Raw genomic sequence first — 23,065 nt, forward strand, 5'->3', positions numbered from 1 at the left:
ATCCTGTTTGCGCCTGCGTTTTTAAATTATATTTTTTGCTGCCTAATGGTCCTTCAGTTTTAAATAAAAACGAATATCTTTTTAGAATATATTTAAAATTAAATATAAGAACTTTTGAAGATTGAAAATGTATTCACTATTGTCATTTTGATTTTATTTGGGGGCTTTGAGCAACTAAATCATAATGTAATAACTACAGAACTTCGAATTTTTGAGGAGAATATCGTTAATTTGATAGAAATATTAGTAACTAACCCTGTTCACAATTAACAGATTTCGACAACTCTGATTTGCTACTGGGAACGATTGACAGCGCTCCTTGGCATTCTAAACCAATGAGCGAGCAGAGAGGGCGGGCACAGCCATACTGTAATCAATCCTCTGGTCGAAGGCGTGAGCGGGAAGTGCTGGCTGTACTGTGTGCTTACACGCGCAGAGTGAGGAGCACAAACTAACCGTTGTGCTGTCCTCCACTGAAAAGTTCCACAGGTGAATAAAAAGGACATGGGGGACAGATTTGTGGTAGTCCCTGTTGGCGGTGGAGGGACGGTCCCCGTACAGGGGGCTCACTTGGACGCGGTTGCCGCTGACCCGGGACTCGACACCGGCGGCAGCAGCAGCAGCAGCGCCGACACGGGGCAGGAAAAAGAGCCACTTGAAGACTCCGTGTTCGAACCCCTGGACCCCGGCGCTGCGGTGCCTATCCTGGAGTACAACAGGGAGCCTAACAAGTACGGTAGGTGTGCTACAGACAGGCGCAGACTCCGTGTCCCACTTCTTATCTCACCTATCCACCTTTTAGAGGATTAGCTGTCGTGTTTCTCCCGGGCAGTGATCTAATAAAACCGAAGCAGACCTGCGGAACCTGTTCATATTAACCACAACAATCAAAACGTTATTGGTTTGTATCCTGGTGCCTCATATAGAGATTTTACTGGCATTAAAAGTTCCGTCAGACAGTTTGGAAGATTAAAACGACATCTCTGCTCACCTAATTGAAGCGCACATGAAGCAGACTGTATTTGTTTAGGTCCATGCGAATTTCCTCTCAGTCTTTTATCTGGAATTTAGTTTTTGTTAATAAATGTAAAGTAAAATAATAATAAAATAATAATAATAATAATAATATACAAGGTTTTGGCGCCATTTGTTTTTAAAATAAAGGGCAGAAAATAAATGGTCCATGGACAATGGTCCAAATATAGTTTTAATTTCACATAGTGCCAGCGATTTCCCAAATGTTCTTGGTTCACAGTATGTGTCTCTGAGCTGAACCACAATTTGGCTGCAGGCTTTATTCTCAAGCTTTGTTCATGCAAACAAGGTGCATCTATAGCAACAGGTGGGTGCTTAGAAGGTGCTAGAAGAATTGCCTGGCACTTAATGTACTCTGAGTTTATTTGTGTCCATAAGGGTCATCCTGCTTATGGCTATTTCATATGTGGCAATAGCTTTATTGTCATGTCTGATGTGTTTGGTTTCTTTTTTGTACCTGTTCATTTGAAGGACCAAAGTGTTTTGGGGTAAACAATGTTTAGACACCAGGAAGGAAAGGTAAATTTTAGTCTTATTAATTAAATATGGATGAAAAAATAAGATAAATCTCACAGTGCTAGTGGTGGTTACTGGGTGTGTACTCATGATGAATCATGGTGACAGAGGAGACTTTTACTATTGACGAAATAAGTTTAAGTTTTGTTAGGTCCAACAAAAGTATCCCACAGGCTCAGAGCCAGTATAAGATGCTGGACAGGTGACAAGTTTCTGGTCCTGTTAAAGCCTCTGTTGATTTAGAGCAGTGATTGACAAGTACTCAAGTGATTCATTGTATAGTAACCGTAGGATATGTGGAAAGATGGGTTCAACTTGTGTGAAAAAAATAACCTATAAAACAAAACAGATTTTACAGGCAAAAAGTTGCTTGCCTTGATTCCAACCGGAGACACAAATTCGCTTTAGGGTAGTGTCAGAAGGACCATCTGACATAAAACTGCCAAATCAAACACACAGAGCAACCTGCTGTGCAGCAAAAAGCAGTGAAAAGTAGCGTTCATATGTTTTGAAAAGAAAATCTAATCTTGTAGAAAAAGATGCATAAATTTTGAAACTAAACAAGCAGTTTTCATTAGTATCAGTTTTTTCTGATTCCAGATTTATTTCTAAGACCTATAACTGACAATGTATACCAGCAAAAACCAGTGCTTCTTCAATGCACTATACTATTTTTGTAATAAAATCAATTTATAAATTATTAATTACAGTTATTAATTACAATTTTACAATTTCCTCCAAACTGTAGGAAGTTAGAGGAGCTGCTTTTCCTTACGTTTTACCTCTCATCCGGTGAAAGAAGCTTCTCAGATGAGAGGTGAAACGTCTTCAAGCAACCTAAAGAAGTCCAGACGGTTTTCTTTCCAAGCTCCTTAGACTGCTTTTGCTTAAACAACTCAAAATAAAGTGCTCTGCTAGGGAGGTATAACTAATAATTGAATCTGAGTTGGCGTACACCTCACTTTAAGGCTTCTTTTGTCTGCTCCCTTATTACCAAGGGTTGACCACCGTGTTTGATTTGGTCCTTCCCGACATAGCCTCAAAGGGATCTCCTTCCCAGGATCCAACAGGAGTCTTAAAACGTACGTTTACCTGACATGCAGTGCTGATAAGAAGTATTTTCCCTCTTCCTACTGTCACACTTAAATGTTTCAGATCATCAAGCTAATTTTAATATTAGACAAAGATAACGCAAGTAAATACAAAATGCAGTTTTTAAATGATGATTTCATTTATCGAGGGGAAAAACGTCCCTATGTGCTCCTGTGTAAAAAAGAAATTAACCCATGAACTTATTAATAACTTGTTGTGCCACTCTTGGCATCAAGAGCTGCAGAAAAGCATTCGTAATAGCTGACGATGAGTCTTTCACATCACTGTGGAGGAATTTTGGCTCACTCGTCTTTGCAGAATTGTTTGAATTCAACTATGTCATAGGTTGATTCTTTAAGGTCATGCCAAAGAATCTCAATCAAACTGAGTCAGAACTCTGACTAGCCCACTCCAAAACCTTTATATTAATTTATTTTCATAAGCCATTTAGAGGTGGAACTTTGTCTTCACTCACAATGAGGAGCCTACATGTTAATGACATGTTTGTGCACGGCTGTGAGTGTGCGCATGTTTTTTGTGTTTTTTTTCTCACGCCTGCTGTCACAGAACCTGCTGAGTCTTTAGCAATGTTGGTAGAAACACTAAAATACTCATTTGTAGCTTGATTTTGAGCATAGAAATATTTTTTAAATCAAACAGGTTGTAGTTTTGTAGGAAAAAAACCTCACCTCACTGGAGCAGTAGGTGTTTTTAACTGACAGCCAGCACTGAGCTGCAAAGCCATGAAAATGTGTTCAACCCGATTACCTCTTCTATAATACGATGACAAGTTGGGACTTGGCTATTCTGCTTTAATGCATAGATGGTATTTCATTCAAATTCAGATTGTTTTGCTAAGTAGAAGATGATGGGTGTGTTTGTGCATGTGAGATATCATGCGAGGGTGCATTATTGGGGCTTGTTGCACTTTGCAAGTTTTCAACGGCAAAAATTTTAATCTCCCAAAAATTTGTAACATGACTCCGGAGAACAACCAAAGAGCATTTGCCGCCTCTGTGGGCACATGCAACTGGGCGGGCAAAGAATGTGGCTGTCAAATGATGTCATAAGTTACATGCCGCTCCAATGAATATGCTGCTATAAAATCTGAGGATGTTTTTTGTTTGTTTTTTCTTTTTTTGCGGTGGGGGTTGTAAAAATACCTACTTCATTAATATCACTGGCTGGAAATTGTGACGGGAATAGTAATGAAAAAGTCTTGTACTTGCATTTTAATTGATTTGAATGCCTTTAACCCTTCGTTGAAAAAGATCCACACTGACCGAACAGATTTATTTTGTAATTTTGGCTGCGAAATTCTCTCCAGCCAAATATAGTTGAGGAGTTATGCTAATGTGAAGCGCACATGGAAAAATCTAGGCCCTGTAAATTCTTTGTGCTTGTTTTGTCTCTATCACAAATACTTACGGGGTTGCAGCCATGTGAAGAGTGCTTGCACAATGGGCCCAGTGATGGTTTTAAAAAGAGAAAAAGTGGACAAACCTACGCCAGAAACTTGCTGAGATGGATTATAGATATTAACGACCCTCTGTATAATGAAGACTCTACTTTAGGAGTTATTTATCACTGAAGCATCTTATTAGGTACTGACTTCAGTTCGATTTCAATTTCCGCACTTCATTCATCTGTGACACTCGGTTTACTGCAATCAGTGGAAAGTTGTTTGTTTTGGTATAATCTGTTTACAGATCTATAGGGGCCTCTGTTTAATTGAATTCCCTATGATAAAGTTAGCGGTAGCAGATAATAGATTTAATTATGTTTACATGATCAATGGTTAGCCATTTTCCACTAAAGAGGCACTGCACAGATAAACTTGTATGTATCAGCATGCTCAATGGGAAGGTTCCTCTTTTAGTTACATACCACACAGTAAAACAGAGACCAGATGCAGGCTCTGAATAAAGCTGACTGCATATTACAAGTTGTGACTTTTAATTTGTTAATAAAGGAGGCTTTATTTGATGGTGGAATGTACTTTTCCAAAGGTCAAACGCAATTTGAACACATTTGACAGTTTAGTGGAACTGGAGCACTGTGTTTTCCACGACTCAAGGTTGCAAAACAATGTTAAGTAAAGTCTCTTGTAAAGAGGAAGCAGCGGTTATGAAGAAATATAAATGATGGCAAAAAACCGTTTTGTTGTGTGAATGATAGTGTCTATGTGTTACACTGCCTTGGGCTCCTCTTAAAACACTTTAGTCTAAAAATGCACTTGTGACTTGGTCGTTGTTCAGATTTTAGGCCGTGCGAGAGTGGGAAAAGGCCATAGTGACTGCTAATGACATTAAGCAGTTTGTGGGTGTGACCTCACGGCTTGCCTCAGATGCTGAGGATGATTAAGATTGTGTTTGGATTTATGAGAGATTAACCAGGCATTGAAATATAAATGAGGTTCTAGAGTCTTCAGAAGGTGTCAGATTCACATCAGGCTGAGAGACTGTTAAGCTCTCATCTCTGTGATTGTTTCTGCTGCCTGAGATTCTTTATGGAGAATCAGCAAAAGTAATCTGCATGAATTTGTTAGCTGGTTATGATTTTTTTAAGGTCCAATCTCAGAAGCTACCCCTATAATATCAGATATAAGTAAGTAAGTTAATGTCTCATTAAGTGCACCAAATGTTAAATTGAAAAAATAACATTATTTATATAACATTAATAATATTCCTGTTGTGATTTGCTTTTATATTTATTCACCTTTGTAACATTTACCCACTCTGCACTTTACTTTGAGCCAAGTTACATGACACAATATCAAAGTTGGGGAAAAATAAACAGTGAAAGCATTTAAAGGGAAACAAATTATTAAATTTAAAACGAATGACGTTTAAAAAATAAAAAATATCTAGATGTGAGATAGAAATTAAATACCACTCTAGACACACTTTGCATTTGTTTTTAAATCTTTTGTGGTGTATTTAAAAGAATGTGAAAATATTTACTACTCAGTTATTTATTTCATTTTTGACAGTTTCAGTCTTACTCATTTTACATGCTGTTTGGATCTCTGCGACGCAGCTATCTCCACAGTGTTTATCCAGACTCTTCGCTCACGTTGCCTTTTATCCCATCGGTGAGTGGACTACGTGACTTTCATGGATCAAACCCACAGTTTCTCCATCCCCTGAAATGGACTGCGTCTGTGGCTGCTCTGTTCTCCACCTCACTAAGCATGACTTTATACAAGCCAGAAATCTGGATTTTTTTTTATTCCTGACTGAGACTTGGCAGCAGTCCGCATACCACACATCCCTTATTGAACTTTGTCCGAGGGGGTACTCTTTTATCAGCCAGCCTCGGATGCTGGGTTGTAGAGGAGGTCTTGCTGTTGTGTTTTCAAATCGGTTTTCATGTTGTTTGTTTAAAATTGGATAGTTTTTATCGCTTGAGCTGCGGGGGAAAGGATCCTTTTTATTGTGCTGTAGTGTACCGTCCACCTGGTCCAAACAGCACATTCTTAAAGGAATTTAGTAACTGTTTATCATACACCCTGAAACTGTCTAGACTGGTCGTATTTGGGGATTTTAACGTGCACATTGATGATGACTCTGAGCTCTTTGCTAGGAGCTTTATGAGTGTCATAGACATTTTTAATTTATCCAGCATGTGTCTGGCCCTACTCACGCCAAAGGGCGCACTTTGGATCTCGGTTTTACTTTGGATCTGAATGTTGATTCTGTTTGTTCTGAGGACATTTTTATTTCTAACCACCACTGTTATTTTTCATTGATCTGTAACTGTGACACAGTTTTCAGCCCCCCATTCCATGAGGTCTGCCTCCTCTGCAGGCATGCTTTCTGAGGATTTTAATTTGTTTTTCTCCCCTTAAAATGATGTAGATATCTTAACAGATCATTTTAATTAACATTACCTTTCTATATTAGACTATATCTGTTGTTTTAAATAGAGATGGGTGCCAGTTTTACAGTCATCACCATAGATAAATTATGATATATGCCATTTTTCTGCATGATAAAACGTTCCTGCAGAAAAATGGAACATCTGTGGAGGAAAACCCATTTAAAAAGGCACTTATTACACCTAAAGGATCTTTTAGTTCCTTTAATAACTCAGTGAAGTAAGCAAGGGTTGCATATTTTTCTAACCTGGTGTTAAATAGCAGTTGTTATTCAACATTGTTAGTGGCATCATTACTCCTGCTCCACCTACTATGTCCTGAAATGAGGACTGTCAGCGTTTTCTTTCCTTTTTTTGTTAATAAGGTCAGAAATGTAAGAAATAATATCTCTTCTTCAGCATCTGTGTTGTTGTTGTTGTTCCCACACCAGCTCGGCCTGTTATCTTACAATAGACAGCTTTGCACCAGTAACTTTACGTGAGCTGGCGAAGCTTATTGGTACGATGAAAGCCTGTTTGTGCTCTCTGGACATTTTTGTACCTTGTACCTTTAAGGACATCTATTATCCCTGCTATGCAGATGATATTCAGCTGTACACCTCGTTTCACCCAAGTTCCTAGACACTATTAAACGGTGGATGGCAGACATTTTTCTTTAATTAAATCAAGAATAAATGGAAATAATTGTGTTTGCACCAGAAAGGAGATGCTTGGACATCTTGGTTCTTTGGCAAAATCCTCTGTTAGGAACTCTGGCATAACCTTTGATTCTGGTTTTACTTTGGATGCACATGTCAAGTTTCTGGTTCATCATTTGAGAAGTACTGCCAAACTAAGCTCCGTTGTGTCACGTGCTGAACTGGAAATGATTATTCATGCTTTTGTTTCTTCATGATTGGATTACTGCAATGCACTATAAATTTGTCTTGGAAAAACATCCCAGAACAGTTCCAAGTTCTTCAAAATGCTACTGCCAGGCTTCTGACAAAATCCCCCAAAATGTGACTCATATCTTAATGCAGCTACACTGGCTTTCGGTTCATTTCAAAGTACAATTTGAGAGTATTTTGCTGACTTGGACAGCTTTTCAATGACAGGCAACATGCATTATCATCAAGATAAGGAACTTCTTCGATTACGCTGTTAAGTGCCAGGAGGATTGGCGTGATTTATAAATCGAGGAAACCAAACAACCTCTACCTAAGCAGATGGCACTACACAGAAGAGCTACCTCGTCAGGGCAGGACTCCGCAGTCTGTTTACACTTACAGGCCAGTCGACACTCTTTCAATGATGATGATGTACACATCCAGGACAAGGAGGAATGCTGGTTTGAGCGCGGAGTCAAGGAGGCCATTTACGTGAAAGCGAGGAGGGGGCCTCAGGCTACATCTTTCACCATCTTACAGTGCTGTGATTGCAGCCATTCCCCAACTCTCTGTGAATGGTACTCATGACCATTGATCAATGGTCCCTTATTAGTGGTCAAGACAATTTTCTTATTAATGATCCAGAAAATGTTTCACCAGTGGTGCTAGTTTCAGTCATTATGCAAATGTACTGTTCATAAGGCTGGAAACCTGCAGTCAGCTGAGACTGAAGAAGTCACTTGCAGATTAGTGACAAAACATTTCTCCCGCTGAAAATGCTACTTCCAGATGATTTAACTTTTTGGGAAAAACATTTATGTATTTTTTAGGTGGAGGGTTTGTATATTACAGCTACAGCTAATAATTACATTGTGTGTAGAGAATGAGTGGGACAGAACTGGTAAATGAACGTCCTCAGAATGTCATTCCAGAGGCTCACTTGCTCTCTCTCTCTCTCTCTCTCTCTGTGGGTGTGTGTTCATGTTCAAGAAGGCATGCACCTTTGGTGTCATGTGCTGCCCTCATCTTTATTTGGAACCCAGCAGTCAGCACCAACTGGGCCCTGGCATCCACTATATCTGCTCCTGCTCTTGTGTGGCCTTGTTCAGTCTCACATATTTGTTCTACTTGCTCCCTATTTACACTGCTGTTTACACGCAACACTCACAGGGCGATGTATGTGTCTGAGGTGGGGGTGGGGGTTACATCGGTCAGACAGAGGGTGTTTCAGAAGACTCTCTCCTTTGGGTCACAGTTTAGCTCAATCTTTACATTTTTATCAGGTAATTTTATTTTGAATTGGGCATTTGTCCTCAGGTCATTATCTACATTATCATAACACTTTACAGTGCAGTTACCACCAAAGCAATAATGGAATCTTACTTGTGCAGTTAGTAAATTTGGATGAGTGGTCAATGGGGTCTATCGGTGTCATTTTCAGGTGCAAATCTATTCCAAACTACAAGGCACAAAGGGTCTTATAGAAACAAAAAAAATGTGACAAACTTAAAAAAAATACTATAAATTCCTGCTCTGACATCACTGCAAGTTTGACCGTTTTTACTAACTAGGGTTTCTCTTTTGTTTTTGTTTTTCATCTGTTACAAAATTGAAGTTAAAGATAACTTAACACGGGTGTTTCTTTTCTATGTCAGTAGGTTGTAGCAATAGTTGTTTTAGCATGGGATGGTATGATATACTATCATACTTTTTTACATGCACAGCTGTGGTTAAAAATTTACATACAGTCATCACAGGCATGAAAAAAAACAGTGTATATCTACAGGTTCAGTATATTTTCACCTGTTATTTCAGAGTTTTGATAGACAAAGTATTTACTGTACTTGTATGTAGACACACATAACCACATAAAAAAAGTCCACCCTGTCCCTTTTTAAAAGCACCCTGTTAAGCAGCAGTGCCAGAGGGGGCGGTAGTGGGGTCATTACCCTTGCCCTGGCAAACCCACGCCATAGGACAATGAGTGACGTTACATGTTGCAGTGTCCCTTCAACTTGTGATTTCTTGATTTTTGTAAGCCAGCACATAGCGTAGCCGAGTCTAAGACACAAGTTAACTATTGTGAAAAAGAAAGTAAGAAACTCAGCAATTTCTTTGCTTCCAGTTTTGACTCCTTCTCCTCCTGTACCAGTGCTGGTGTGGAGGTTCTGTCTGAGTGGGGACACCCATCATTCAGGAGAATATTGCAGGGGCTATCCAAGGCCTAGACACTGGCAGAAATGGTCCGGAGCAAAAATGACCAATGTGGGGTCCTAACCAGAGTCCCAATCACTGTAGTATGGAATTCTGACTCATGAGCATTATGTGTGATGTGGTACATGTTTCATGCTGGATGCCCTTCATCAAGCAATCCTCCTTGTTTTAATTTTTTAAATTTATTTTTTGGAGGGGGGGCTTGGGGCCAGCACTAGGAAAGAGGAAAGATAGCTCCTCATATTTTGTGACTTACACCAAAATCTAGATTAAGAAGTCACTAAATGTGCATAGTATCTCTTAGGCAATGCACCAAACTGAAAATGGAAGTAAGCAAGTGAAACTTTACCAGTCACCTCCAAAGCACTGCTCATACCAGTGCAGTTTGTTTTATTTTAACACACGATGAAAGTGGTCTGGTTAATAATGCTAACAGTCTTTCAGCACCAGAAAACCACTGCTGCTGAACAGATGTGATGGGAAAAACTACATCATGTGTTTTCCCCTAGACATTCTCTACATTTGGGGTTGATAGTCAGGGGTTTTTCCACCTCTTGTATGTGTAAAACTAAGTAAGGCATTTACTGTGAGTCATTTTGGCCTTTTTGCCTTTCCTATCACGGTAAATATTGTTGTAGAGCAACATGAAGCCAAATGAGGCCCCTAGAAAGCAAAATACATGTTTAAAATTATGTCCAGAGAGAGTGAAGACATAAGATGATGACACTTAAACATATTAGCATTATCCCATCCAGTGAAATCATCCAAAATAAAGAAAATAACAACTTTTAAAATGACCAAATATGTTTATTCAACAATAATATTAAAACAAACACAATACAAATACTGCTTTATTTACTGAATAGAGCAGTTGATAAAACTTCAAAACAGAAGAGCTTTGTTTCCATAAAAAGCTGTGTTAAATTTCTGTTTGTGCTATTGTGTCTACCTTGGGTATATGTAAGGAGAAAATGCAGCTGGGCACAGTCAGTACAGTTACTTGGTTATGGCATCAGTGGATATCAGATGTCAGAAATGTGTAGAGAGAGACATTGCGTGAGTATCATGTTCCGCCTGTCTCTGAATTAGGAGTCCTATTATAACCTCCTTAACCGTCAAAGGAGCTTGCAAAGAAAAGCGTCTGGACTTCTTTAAGTTGCTTGAAGACGTTTCACCTCTCATCCAAGAAGCTTCTTCAGTTCTAAGGTCAAATGGTGGGGTGAGCTCATTGTGAGCAGTCCATCTGCATCTAAAGGATAAAGGTCACTCTTTCGAGGATGCCAATGTTCACATTTTGGACAGAGAGGACAGATGGTTTGAAAGAGGAGTGAAAGAAGCCATCTACCGGTATGTCCACTGTGAGCGACCATCTTTGAACAGAGGCGGTGGTTTAAGACACCAACTCTCTGCCATCTATAATCCAGTTTTGAGATCCCTCCCCAGACGCCTTAACGGCCACTCACATCCTGGGCCATCTGACCTCAGGAAATCGCATGATAAAGTGGGGCCAGGTTTCACAATGAGCTCACCCGAAACCCTGGCTGATTGGGACCCACACCCGTTTTCACACCTTGGCTCAGGCGATTAGAAGATCATCAGGGGGTCCTTTTGTCCCTCTTTGGGGGGATATTCCCACTGGGTTTAAATCTGGGACTCTCCGCCATTTGACCTTAGAACTGAAGAAGCTTCTCGGATGAGAGGTGAAACGTCTTCAAGCAACTTAAAGAAGTCCAGACGCTTTTCTTTGCAAGCTCCTTTGACTACGATGACCTGGATGACTGAGAACCCTCACAGACAACCTCCTTAACCCCACCCCAGCCTAAATGACTACAGTCCTGTAAAACTCCAGGGATGAGACTGATGCAGTGCAAGCTTCAATCCTTCCAAACTCTCTCATGACATGGGCTGAGCTGTCTGCTGAAAAAAGGAACTGAGATAGCAAAAAACTTGAGTCAACTTCTGTTTTTGCTGATCTTACTCATTGCCCCAAGACAGGTTTTTTTTTCTTTCTTCTTTTTTTTTTGGTTATGTTTTCTGTTCTTATTATGTTATGTTGGGGTGGCTGTAGCTCAGGTGGCAGAGCAGGTCAGCTACTAACCAGAAGATTGGTGGTTTGGCTGCTCCAGTCTGCATGCAAAATATCCTTGGGCAAGATACTAACCCCATATTGCTCTCCGATGCACCCATCGAAGTGTGAATGTGTATGAATTTTAGATAGAGCGCTTAGAATAAGTGCTTGTGTGAATGGGTGTGATTGGTTGAATTAGATATATAAAGTACTTTAAGTGCTCAGACAGAGTAGAAAAGCGCTATATAAAAACCTGTCCATGTTGTTTGAATTTTTGTCAGACTCACAAATGCAGACACATACAATCTGATTATTAACACACTTGTATGGAGATGCTTTTGTTGTAAACATGTAAAGTACAGAATTGGATAAAATTAAGCAAAATTTCTCAAAATAAAAACAGTTTTCAGATCACACAGTTACAAAGTCCTTCACAGTTTGAAACGATACATACACATACAATACATAACCAGGGCTGCACATAAGCACATAAGCATTCGCTGTCAAAATAAAAGACGCGCACGGAATAAGAAGTTGGAACACGCGTTTGCGTACATAAGATGTTCCCGGAAATTCTGAGAATACGCACTTCTTTTGCGCGTAATTGCTTACGAAGCTTGCTTCTTGCTTCTTCGACATCTTTAAGAGTTTTGAACAAATGTCTGTACTCCTCCAGAACACTTATGTGCAGCCCTGAATATAATAGTATCCCTTGAGTTAATAAGTTCATTCAAAACTTTTACAAGTGTACAGGGAGTGCAGAATTATTAGGCAAGTTGTATTTTTGAGGAATAATTTTATTATTGAACAACAACCATGTTCTCAATGAACCCAAAAAACTCATTAATATCAAAGCTGAATGTTTTTGGAAGTAGTTTTTAGTTTGTTTTTAGTTTTAGCTATATATCTGTGTGTGCAGGTGACTATTACTGTGCATAATTATTAGGCAACTTAACAAAAAACAATATATACCCATTTCAATTATTTATTTTTACCAGTGAAACCAATATAACATCTCCACATTCACAAATATACATTTCTGACATTCAAAAACAAAACAAAAACAAATCAGCGACCAATATAGCCACCTTTCTTTGCAAGGACACTCAAAAGCCTGCCATCCATGGATTCTGTCAGTGTTTTGATCTGTTCACCATCAACATTGCGTGCAGCAGCAACCACAGCCACTGACACTGTTCAGAGAGGTGTACTGTTTTCCCTCCTTGTAAATCTCACATTTGATGATGGACCACAGGTTCTCAATGGGGTTCAGATCAGGTGAACAAGGTGGCCATGTCATTAGTTTTTCTTCTTTTATACCCTTTCTTGCCAGCCACGCTGTGGAGTACTTGGACGCGTGTGATGGAGCATTGTCCTGCATGAAAATCATGTTTTTCTTGAAGGATGCAGACTTCTTCCTGTACCACTGCTTGAAGAAGGTGTCTTCCAGAAACTGGCAGTAGGACTGGGAGTTGAGCTTGACTCCATCCTCAACCCGAAAAGGCCCCACAAGCTCATCTTTGATGATACCAGCCCAAACCAGTACTCCACCTCCACCTTGCTGGCGTCTGAGTCGGACTGGAGCTCTCTGCCCTTTACCAATCCAGCCACGGGCCCATCCATCTGGCCCATCAAGACTCACTCTCATTTCATCAGTCCATAAAACCTTAGAAAAACCAGTCTTGAGATATTTCTTGGCCCAGTCTTGACGTTTCAGCTTGTGTGTCTTGTTCAGTGGTGGTCGTCTTTCAGCCTTTCTTACCTTGGCCATGTCTCTGAGTATTGCACACCTTGTGCTTTTGGGCACTCCAGTGATGTTGCAGCTCTGAAATATGGCCAAACTGGTGGCAAGTGGCATCTTGGCAGCTGCCCGCTTGACTTTTCTCAGTTCATGGGCAGTTATTTTGCGCCTTGGTTTTTCCACACGCTTCTTGCGACCCTGTTGACTATTTTGAATGAAACGCTTGATTGTTCGATGATCACGCTTCAGAAGCTTTGCAATTTTGAGACTGCTGCATCCCTCTGCAAGATATCTCACTATTTCTGACTTTTCTGAGCCTGTCAAGTCCTTCTTTTGACCCATTTTGCCAAAGGAAAGGACGCTGCCTAATAATTATGCACACCTGATATAGGGTGTTGATGTCATTAGACCACACCCCTTCTCATTACAGAGATGCATATCACCTAATATGCTTAATTGGTAGTAGGCTTTCGAGCCTATACAGCTTGGAGTAAGACAACATGCATGAAGAGGATGATGTGGACAAAATACTCATTTGCCTAATAATTCTGCACTCCCTGTAAATTGTTTGCTATTCTGTCCCTTGAAATAAGATTTAAACACTTTTAGTCTGGAGCTGCTGGGAAAAACAGCTTTTTTCCCCTGCACCTGTTGGAGTGAGGTTAGGCTTTTTATTAAAAGGCTGCACTACAGTGTGTTTATGAGAAAGTGTGGATCATTATATATCTGGGATGTCTTGATTGAGTATTCATTTTGAGGTCATGACACCATTTCAGTTGCAGTCCTGTCCAGCGTTAGTGTTGACGATCATTCCCCAAAGCAGTCAAATGAGTGGACTGTTATTGAATTGGGTGAAGGCCAGATACTAACTGCTGCACTGTCATTCTCCTAGCTGCAGTTTTAAATTCAGTGTTTTCTCAACTATTGTAAGGCATTCCTGTCCTGAAGTAGCAAAGCAGCCCCGAACCACGATGCTCCCTCCACTGTGCTTCACAATTGGGATGAGATTTTGACTCTTTCAAGTGTAATGTACATTTAGATATTCACTGACTGCAATTTTCTTGTGCAATATTTGGCCCATACAAGCACATACAAACAAATATCAACTGTTTTTTAAAAATGCTAAATATTAGTTTAATAATTAAAATAAATTATTAATTTCCCCCAAATTTGAAGTACATTTCAGGATTTATTTGCAATTTCTTTTTCAATTCAAGTGTTCATTGTGTTATAATATCACCAGATAACAGGATCTTAATCATTTTCATTTTTTTTTTATTTTTACCCGTTTCCATAATCTTCCTTGTAACTGCTTTGATCATTTTTGCTGTTCCAAATCTCATACTGATGATGCTGACTTATGGTTACTATTAGCTTTAGCCATGTTCTTTTTGTTAGCTTCTTTCAAATCTCATATGTTCAGCTGGATGAAGATGAACATTAGCTTTGTTGCGTGGTGGTCCCTCCATGCTTTATTTTGGGGAACTTTGTGTCTTCAATAACAGTGAGAAATTTCACACTAATGACATGTTTGCATGTGGCTATGAGTGTGCGAGTCAGTATTTGCCTGCATCTCTGTGCGTATGTTGTGTGCACATGAAACAGACTGGCCTGTAATCAGATATTTGGGAGAATGACCAGTCACTGGTCCTGGCTGAAAACACTGGAAATTGGCTGTTCTGTTCCCTGGTTACTGGATCAGTTCATGTCTACTAGTAGAGATGTGGAGGACACTGTCATTTAGAGGAAAGGTCTGATTCCCAACACATGCTTTAGTGTCATTTAAGTGGAACTCTTGACCCCAAGTAACTTTTGGAGAGGCCTACAGGTTCACATCCTGTACAGCCTGGACTTTGAGTGATTGCTCAAGGTTCAATAAAGACAGTAAAACAAAACGACTGATTGTGTGTTCTCAGTTCATTCAGATTGTGTTTGTCTGTAATTGTAACTTGAATTAAAATGTTGTTGATATTTAATGCAGAAATTTACTCCTGCAACTGTAAGATTATAGAATTTTTGTACTATTGTTTACAAATGAATTGTATTCAATGTTATATAATTAATTAATGGATTTTTTTTCTCGTAACGATTTAGATAGCGATTTTAATAGTACTCTCTGGACGCACATAACAAAATCCACCTACCAGCACTCCTAAAGATCACTGATTTTCACAGTTTTTCAGAACATTTCCTGGGCTTGGAAGTTTGCCCTTTGGCCAAAATAAATACTTAAAAACTGGAAAGACTAGAATTGGTACCATAACCTTCAACAGTTTATGATGAAGTTAAATAATGCAAAGTGGTCTTTTATTTTTCCTGTAAGGCAGATATTTTGTGTCTTTAACTTCTTGTATTATCATTTTATGCAAGTAGACTGAAGTGAAGTAGATTTTTCAGTATTGTTTCCTTGCCACAGATGTAAGTTCACATACAGTACCAGACAAATGTCACTAAAATGTTTCAGAAGGGAACCCAAGTGGTACACTCGCACTTTCATAATTACATTTAGGAACGTAAGACTTTGTATGTCTGGAATTCTCACATTTCTTTTCTCCACTTGCCAGTGTGGACCTGATTGTGCAACTAATACTGCTTCTTGGGTTTTTGGACATGAACACATATTCTTTTCCTTTTTTGTGTCTGTTGGAGGCGATGTTTTCATCAGTAATCATCTGGGGAAACTAGTGAAAATGAACTAGTGAAAACAGAAGGAACTAAAAAACTGGTTTTCCGCTTAACTGGAGGATAAAAAGTAAATTCCATTTGGCTCTCTGCCATTTTGTTAGGATTTTGTTTTATTAGTATGAATTTACGTACATTAGCAGGTTTTGTCTGTAACCTCTGGACTCTGTAGGTCAAAAGTGATGCACGTTTGAGAGAAGGAAGTAATGGAAAGGGAGATGATGTGTGAAAAAGCATGTGATCTGAACTCACATGATATGATAAAGAGATTCCATCTGAGCCTGCAAGACACCACAGTTTCCTTTATTGACTTTATTGAATATCCCTGTATCCGTACACTACAAAGTTTTTGCATCTCTGTGTATGGAGAGAAGCTGTTGAACAGATTAAGTGAAGAACTGCAGCAATATCTCTGCATGACTTGGTTTAAAAAGAGGTACAAAAATATGTACAGGGAGGAGGTAGGGCTTTGACCGGGTCTTGTCACACACTATTTTCACACCAGGGATGTGTATATGTGTTTGGGTGCACAAGTTTGTTTATGTTTATATATCTGTAAATTTGTATGTCTTTTGACGTGTTACAGTACTAGGGTTATTAAAGCAAATACATGTAACAAATTTCTGAAGTGATAGGGCATAAACAGGAAGAAAAAGTGTTGACTGTTAGTTACCAAATAGTGTAAGAGGTGGGATTATGTATATAGCTTATGCTTCTTCCTACTCTTTTTTTCAACATGTAAGTTAATTATGATTTTTATTATTGTTTTGTTTTCCTGTTGTTTTGATTTGTTTGTTCGTGTCTCTTTATTCTCGGTTGTTGTTCTTATACTATACACTTATACATGTTCAAAATAAAGATACAATACACAAATACACAGTTTTACACTGAGTTCACTTTTCTCCTTTGCCCACCAGAGGGCAGTGTAATATATTGGTTGGGCAGACAGGCTATGTGGTAAACGTGAGATAATGTGAGGTGTGTTAGTGTTATTTTTCATTGTAGTTGAAATAATAACATTTATTCATTTCAAAATACTCTATTTGAATTTAATCGCAGTAAAATTAAATGCAATTTTAATGAAATCGCAGAACCTGAGCTTAACCAAGTTTTAGCAAAGTAAATAATAGTTCAGATTTGTTCTTTGTTGCTTTTGTATCAAATCTATTAAATACATTTCTCGGTATTTTCCTTTATATAATGATTTTACAACTTCAGGCTACCAAACATCTCTAGATTCTTATATAAAACAGAGGCTTAAAACTTGACAAAGAAAGAGTGAACTGTTAGATATGATAGCCATGAAAAAGATAAAAACCAGGGAGTCTCAAGGCTGCACAACAGCAGGAATGATCTACACTGCTGAGAAGTATGTCCTTGTGTCATTGGCCTGCACTTGGTGTATGTGTTGCAAATCCAGCGTCTTCCCATCTTCCCCTGCAGGTTCAATCAATACATCTATTTTGGGAGTGGAAATGCGAGCCGCCAGAGAGAGTTCTGAACTCAGTTTAAGTGCTGTTGTTCTTGGGGCAGAAAAATTCCCCACTGTCTGCAAAACCAGGAGCCTAGGCTCATGTAAAATGTGGATTACCACACTTTTCAATGTAACAGTAAATCGTAAATGGTTTCTCCTGTCATGTTTGGGTTTTGTTTTGGGGTTTTTTGTTTGTTTTTTGTTTTTTGGGTCAGGTGGTTCAGGGGGCCTCACCACTGTACCCTCTGAGCCACAGAAGCAACAAAATCTGACATCACACAGACTTTGTACTGGGGTGCTGACAGGGTAGAGACCAGTTAGTGTACCATCTGACTGCATTTGTGTTGTCAGGGACACCTTTACTAGGCGATGTTTAAAGTTCAGGGCTTGTACAAAAACAGCTGGAGAAGTGACTGAATAGGCAAACCCACATGTTGGCCTGGGAAGGCCACACCCAATTAAAAAGTTAATAATCAAGATATAACACGTGGAATTTAATACGTTGATCGTTTAAATAATGCCACTGGGATTAGGGGTGTTTATTTCTCAAACGTCTGTGTAACTGTTTAGCCACTAGCCTCCTCCTCAGAAACTTACATACTCAAACCAGTCATGTGTGACAGGTATCTGACTTTGCACACACCCACAACCTCGTCTTGTTTTAAAACACGTTGTGAAGTTGGTCTGTATTTCCACTAAAAATCAAACCTTTCAAAAAAACATGTTCAAAACATTAAAATCAACCCGATTTTACACACACACACAACCCTTGGTTTCGAGTATTTTGTGCAGTTGAGTATAAAAGGCACTTAAAAAAGGAGTTAATGCATATAAATGGGTAGATTAAATCCAGTTATTTTGTACACACTGAAGTGACTATCCTCATACTACTTTATTAGTATATTGTGGAGGTCAAATTTAGGTTCAGACTCCCAGTTTCTTATCAACACATTCCAGTAAAGGTGATAGATATTCGTGCCTTTGTATGTGTTAATTGAGGGAATGAATCATGAGTTTGTGGCACTCACTGTATACCTATGCGGGAATTACAGTAAAACAAATTCAGTAATAATTCCTGTAAGTGTAAGACAAATAAGTACTGGAAAGTTGTGAGGACCAGTAAACAGCTAATGTCTGCTCTTGTTTTGTTTTTTTTACCACAATTGATCATTTCCCTCCTATGGGAATTTTTTTAGCCCTTTTGCTGGAGAAGTTATGTAAGGCATTTCCTCCTTCATATTGTGTGTCAAATCAACCGTGAGACAGCCTGAGAACTGCTTATGTCACAGCATTTTAGCCTACTTTCCAACCTCCCTTATTTATTGGTGTAAATGCTCTCACAAAAAGGGACATTGTCCCCCAGGCCTGGATGCATGGACTGTCCCTGAGAAAGCAGTCTGAGTGTCTGGCCACTTAATCAGCAGATGCCGGTTACATCATTGCTCATCCACTGAGCAGCAAGTAAGAGCTGCCTTTGTTACCTTAGAAGCACTGTAATACTTACTGCGCATTTAGGAATATTGATCCAAGCTTTCCTTTCTTGATGCAGGGAAACAGTAGTAGGAATGCTGGCTGCTTTAGTTTAGGCTGTAGCTGCAGCTCGGAGTGATTTGCATGTAGCATGGGTCCAGCATCATATTTGCAACCACACCCCCTGACAGGAGTTATTTAATTGAAAGAGGTCTAGTTTCTGAAGACTAGAGTAATAAATGTTTGATAATAAGGATGCTGTGGGGTTTTTTTTATGTGACTAACAAATATTTCACTGAAGATGTTTGAGGAGTGAAGGTTTCCCAAGCTTTAAGAATGCTGTAGAAAGTCCTAGATGGTGCTACGTCCTTCCTCTGGTTCAGTATTGAGAAATGAGCTGTGAGCGAGTCGCATTGCTAACTGGGCATCTCTCTTTCTCTTTGATTCTCTCGCACCGTGCACGCTCTGCCTCCCCCTTCCTGCTTTTGCACACCACACCCTTCCCTTGACTCTATTGATCTCATGTGTCGGCACACTGGGGAAGTTACCGGAGGGGGCGGGATCTCATTCTGGTTTCCATGTGTTCACAGTCACACTCAGCTAGTGTTATAAAAACTCTGGCCATCTGCACTCAATTCTGTGGACTTCACTGTTTCTATCACATTTCCAATCACATAAGGTGTTTGAGACCTGATAGCTAGTGTCATTTTCAGTGTAGTATATATTCAGAGGAAATGAATCATTAGAATTAAGGTCAAATGGATTTGAACATGAGGCACCTAAAGCCATTTTCTCCTCCCTTTTACTATTTTTCAGAAACGCTACGATACTTTATTAGTCTTAGAGTACCAGTCGAAAGTTTTAGATCCTATCCATCTTTTATATTCTCGTCAACCCAATAGCACAAATGGAACAGATTAGGGGAAGAATTAAGAGAACAATGGTATTTTAAATGGGTAGAATGGTTCCTTATTAGCGCTGGTGCTTGACAGCAAGATGTCTGTTGCTTCACACCTGCTGGTTTAACAGGTTCGACAGTTTTTTGTACCTCCAAAAATCTTTGATTGCCACAATCACATCTACAATTACTGTCTGTAATTGTGATGTGAGCATGTCTTTGCTGCCCCTTGACTTGTGTTAGCTTGGATAGAGTCTAGCTGCTGTGACTCAATACAAATGAAGCAATGTGCAGAAACTTTAACTCTCCAATCCTGTACAAGTGCACACAAATGCGCTGCTTTGTTTTTCCATTCACTCGTCTGACCACTTGATCCCAAACCAGCTGGATGGGGTTTTACATATAGAGACTTCTGTGCTGATTCTTTTCTTAAAAAAGGCCTGTAGTATGAACCTATGACCAAGATGACGGTCTGTGTAAAGATAGTTTTAAAGTACTCAGCAAAAGTTGGACAGGTTAGGATTAACTGTGGAGACTGCACAAAGGCTCGATGTTCTCCTGTTTCTTAATCCCTGAAAGAAGTTTCTCTATTATGTCTCAATGACCATTCAGTTTTGGTTAAACCTTGGATGATGTACAGCTCACTCTATACAGATATGAGCATCTTTCAGAAATCTGTGTGTTTCCACACATAAGCATATGTGCTAACGCTCTTTAGGGTTATATGTTCACACAGTCTATATACATCTTCAGAACAGCATTGCTGCACACTTGCTGCACATGGGGTTTAAATTATTGCATAGCAAGTGAGGAAATACATGTGTGTCCGTGTGTGTGTGTGTGTGGCAGCTTTGCACTTCCTCTTTGAACAAAGGTGATTGTTTCTGGTGGTTGTTGTGCCTGTGTGTGAGAAAAAGGCTGCATTCCTGGTCAGGGGATCTGCCCTCAGGCATAGAAAGAGCTGCTATATGTGCTCTCACTCACAGATGAGCACTAATGCATGTAGTTTTTCAACCTCAGTGTGTGTGTGTGTGTGTGTTCATGTGCACTGCCCCCCATTGGGCGGGGCAGCAGCACTCTTCCTTATTTGGGTAGTTGGTGCGGTGGGGGTCGGGGTCACATGGGTGGACAGCAGAATCCTAGCGATAGGAACAAAAACTCAGAAGCAAGACACAGCGTCCTGCCCATGAGGGTAAAGTACACCGGGGAAGTTGGTCTGAACAACAGAAAGCAAACAACGGAGAACAGTAGGAAGAAAGAGAAGAAGAGTGACAGTTGCTGGACAGAGAAAGGAAAAGATTCAGCAGAACAGAGGGGGCGGAGGAGGGCTGCGGGAGATAAGAGTGTGACAAACAGGAGACACTGAGAGGAAGCACAGGGTATAAAAATGCCCACCAACTTCACCGTGGTGCCGGTGAAGGACGGCACCAGAAAGGCAGAAGAGGGGAACGACCAAAATGATGTGCTGAAAGAGGAGGAGGAGGACGCCGCCACAGGTGAGATCACATGTTTTATTTCTCTGTGCCAGGTGGGCAACTGGTGCAAATGAGATCAAATTTACGAGCGAGGCTCAGGCGTCGGAATACATCTTTATCCTTCTGTCGAGACGGTACAGAGGAAGCAGCTCTGGAAAATTCCAGACTTTGTTTACAGTGTCCAGTGGAAGCTGATAATTTTGCTTTATTGCAAGGTTTTTTTTCTGAAAACCTGTTTACAGCTGTGTGTGGGCAGATAATGTGAAGGGATGATTGGGTTTGGGCAAAGGCTTGCTTGTAGCTGTGTGAGATGCCAACTCGCCTCACACGATACTGCCACTCATGGGAGTTTGACATGAATGTGGTTTTTCCTTCTGTCAAAGTCCCTCCTTTTTTCTTTGTTTTTTCATTTTGTTTCACTCCTCAGCTGATGGCTTTTAAGCAGAAGCCCTAAACACAATGAGTTAAATGTTCTTTGATTTAGTTTAACTTTAATTTTTCTGCGTTATGCCATGTAATCCTAGTGTTGGTAACAAATGCAGGGATAGCAGAGCTTCAGTGACTTCAGCATCTGCTGACTTCTCTGTTGGTTACCATTGATGTGCAAACTCCTGCATGAGTCATGACTGAAGACCTCACAGTGAACTCCTTGGTGTTAGAAACAACAGGATAAAAGAACTTTTACACAATGTCCTGACGCCCAGGCATGACACACATTTCCTTGTGGGGCCTGTAGGACCAAGACAGAATAGTCATGAACTTAAATAACACTTTATAATAAATATTTAGTGAAAGCCAACAAATATGTGCCATTTACAGTTGCACATAAACAAAACAGGAACATACTGTAATATTATAGATCTGGTGTCAGAACAACACAACCTGCCTGTGTGCAACACCTCAGAACAATATGTAGAGGTCATGAAGTGCATATTTAACAAACTCCTCTCTGACACTCCATGGTTTTGTTTTTGGGAGGTTTTTTTTTCCAGGCTCTCATTGCCAGTTAAGTTGTTGCTTTTACAGCGCTTCACATGGTGCTGAGCAAATCTGTTCCCGGTGTTTAATTTCTGTTGTGGAGCTACAATTACGGCTGCATGCCGGGTGAGATTTTACAGACTGTGGGAGAGAGAATGGTGTTTCATTGTGATGCTTATACAGGCTCTTGTATCACTTTAGTTTCTCCTGTGCTGGTCTATGTGTATGCAGATCAGCTGTTACTGACAATGGCTGCAGAGTGACAGAGTCGCTCGGTGAGCAGGGCATAGCATGTCAGAGAGATCTCACGCTTGATCTAAAACCACAAAATTATAACTTGACTCGTGGAAGCATCGAGGCCACGCATGTTCCTTTGTTTGCATTGTTTTGAAGTCCAGCCTGCTCAAAGCCACAGGTCCTTTTAAAATAGGCTGAATCATTCCATGAGTCGAACTGTAGACACATTCTTAGCTGTGAGATTTGTTGAGAACATGATGGTGACGGTATGGTTAAATAACAGCAGCAGGCTCCAGACTTTAAAAGCGAGACATATTGGGGGTGTTTCCTTTCCGTGATTTGTTAGGGATGGGTCTCAATAGTGTAGCTCATGTCAGCTCATAAACATATAGTGTGTAAGGAGGACAGAGTGAAATAGCAGTCACTGTTATTGATTA

General features: G+C 39.9%; 1 protein-coding gene across 6 annotated transcripts in view; it reads left to right on the forward strand.

The window, feature by feature from the left end:
* The first annotated feature begins 399 nt into the window (after positions 1-399).
* slc12a7b (solute carrier family 12 member 7b) overlaps positions 400-23,065 on the forward strand; it is an 81,792-nt gene continuing 59,126 nt past the window's right edge. For 4 of the 6 annotated variants that reach the window (XM_085286238.1, XM_085286239.1, XM_085286240.1 and 1 more), the window contains exon 1: positions 400-736. In XM_085286238.1, the coding sequence (XP_085142364.1) occupies positions 505-736 (232 nt within the window). In that variant the 5' untranslated portion in view covers positions 400-504. Of the gene's footprint in view, positions 737-21,062; positions 21,435-23,065 lie in introns of those variants that run through there. The other 2 variants (XM_085286245.1, XM_085286241.1) reach the window with 2 other exon arrangements.

Source organism: Mchenga conophoros, linkage group LG9 (assembly GCF_057382185.1).
Source record: "Mchenga conophoros isolate Kocher_MC1m ecotype Shallow Benthic linkage group LG9, M_conophoros_male_GT1.1, whole genome shotgun sequence".
NCBI lineage: Eukaryota > Metazoa > Chordata > Actinopteri > Cichliformes > Cichlidae > Mchenga > Mchenga conophoros.